The 2,163-nt window shown below is 39.2% G+C and overlaps 1 protein-coding gene across 1 annotated transcript; it reads left to right on the forward strand.

Moving 5' to 3' along the window:
• Positions 1 to 295: 295 nt before the first annotated feature.
• Positions 296 to 1,855, forward strand: LOC145132750 (Protein kinase superfamily protein). Its single transcript, XM_079067650.1, has one exon. It carries the CDS (start codon positions 531 to 533, stop codon positions 1,665 to 1,667), a length of 1,137 nt encoding a protein of 378 aa, XP_078923776.1. The 5' UTR covers positions 296 to 530; the 3' UTR covers positions 1,668 to 1,855.
• The last annotated feature ends 308 nt before the right edge of the window (positions 1,856 to 2,163 follow it).

Below are 2,163 nucleotides of genomic sequence, written 5' to 3' on the forward strand. Positions count from 1 at the left end.
ATTTGAAACTAAGATGATAGAATATAACTTACTTTTCATTTCTATATTATCAATATTTTTGTTATGGATGGACTCATGGGGTACGAGAATGTATAGGGTGTCATGATCGCAACATTTGGAAGGGAGAAATGTAATTACTAATTAGAGTATGATGACAAAGAAGTGGACAAAAGTAAATTAGATTTACTTTTATACCCTTGAATTGTATATGGCATTTTATTAACATTTTCTAAATTTAATTTAAATGAAGCAAATAATGATTATTTATAGAGTTTAGAAAAAGAAAGTGTTTGGGTTTCAACCATTTTGATTTTCTTATTTTCATACATTTGAAAATGAGTTCACCGTGTATTACAATCCGAATATATTCAATCACCAATCCTCGATGATTTGTCTTCCTTCTCACCCGTTGACTCCGTCGTCTTTCCTCTCTTCCCGTTAATGGCGGCTCACTTTCTGTTCCTCCATCTTCCCACTGAAACCCCTTTCTCTCTCACTAAAATCCCCCTATTTTCTCTCTCTAAACTATCATGGATCCGACCCTCCAAGCCGTGCTCGCCGCCATGGCCAGCTTCACTTTCATCTCCCTCCTCATCTGCTTCTTCTACTTCATCTGCCGGACAACCAGAAATCGCCGCCGTGACCCGGAATCTCGACCCCGAACCAGAGCGACCCGAACTGTACCCAATCTCGGTACATCAACCTCCTTCATTAGCGTCGCCGAGAGCCAGCTGTTTGACCAGTCGTTAAATCAGATCGAGATGTCCGACCTAGTCAAGGCGACTCGAAATTTCTCTCCGGATCTCATCGTCGGCGACGGAAGCTTTGGGTTAGTTTACAAAGCCAACCTCCCTTGCGGTGTCACCGTCGCCGTGAAGAAGCTCGGCGCCGACGCCTTCCAAGGGTACCGAGAGTTTCGGGCTGAGATGGAGACACTCGGAAAAATCCGACACGAAAACATCGTTAAGTTTTTCGGGTACTGCGCAACGGGAACGGATCGGATCCTGATTTATGAGTTTATCGAAAAGGGTAGCCTCGACCAATGGCTCTACGACACGTCATCAGCCCAGAATGACACGTCAACAGTAAGGTTACCGTTATCTTGGAGTACAAGAATCAATATCATCAAAGGAGTAGCAAAAGGACTAGCATTTATGCATAATTTGGATACACCCATAATTCATAGAGACATTAAAGCTAGTAATGTTTTGTTAGATGCGAAATTCGAAGCTCATATTGCGGATTTTGGGCTAGCTCGAAGAATTGAGGGCTCGCATTCCCATGTCTCGACTCAGGTAGCCGGGACAATGGGATACATGCCGCCAGAGTATTTTTATGGGGCTGCTTTGGCAACTGTTACCGGAGATGTATATAGTTTTGGGATACTCATGTTCGAGGTTGCCACTTCTAGGCGACCGAATTGGCCAATGAAAGGCGAAAATGGAAAAGAGATTCGATTGGTTGAATGGGCTACAAAAATGGTGTCACAAAATCGGGAAATGGAAATGGTGGATGTTAGTATATCGAAACAAGACTTAAAAGAGAGTGAAGTTTTGGAGTTCTTCAAGATTGCTACATTTTGTACTACCGAAGCACCCAAATTACGACCTACTATGAATGAAGTTGTTGAGTTGTTGAACCGAGTTCAAGATGAAGCTACAAGTTAATGGATTTTAGTAAGTTTTGATTTCATTTTTTCTTTTGCGATTCCAAGATTTTAAGATGGGTTTTATTTTTTTTGGGCATTTTAATTGTAGATTCACCATCAAAGGGATGTATTGTAAAGAATAAATTTACAAGAAAAATACCCTTACTCAAATTATATAATAATACTAATAGTAATATATTATGTGTATTTAATGTTAAATTGATCTTGGAAATTCATATTTACTTTATGTGATTCATCATTATTTTGATTTTAATTTTTTTTTGAAAACTAACAATTTTCTTATATATTTTTTGAAATATCTATGAACATGATAAAAAGTCAATACATATCGACGGAAGTCAAACGGGAAACAAGTTGTGTCGCTAGTCCTTTCTGGATGACAAAACTAATTCTTTTGATAACAACTCTGTGGATCTAGAAGATATAATATTAGTATGCATGACCCGTTGAACTTTGTTGAGGATCTCCACCGCCTCTGGTGCGAGAAAACCCAA

Source organism: Lactuca virosa, chromosome 1 (assembly GCF_052849685.1).
Source record: "Lactuca virosa cultivar CGN04683 chromosome 1, Lactuca_virosa_CGN04683_v6, whole genome shotgun sequence".
Taxonomy (NCBI): domain Eukaryota; kingdom Viridiplantae; phylum Streptophyta; class Magnoliopsida; order Asterales; family Asteraceae; genus Lactuca; species Lactuca virosa.

Excerpts from the sequence above, each read along its gene's own strand:
- LOC145132750 (XM_079067650.1), top strand. The coding sequence starts at position 531 with ATGGATCCGACCCTCCAAGCCGTGCTCGCCGCCATGGCCAGCTTCACT.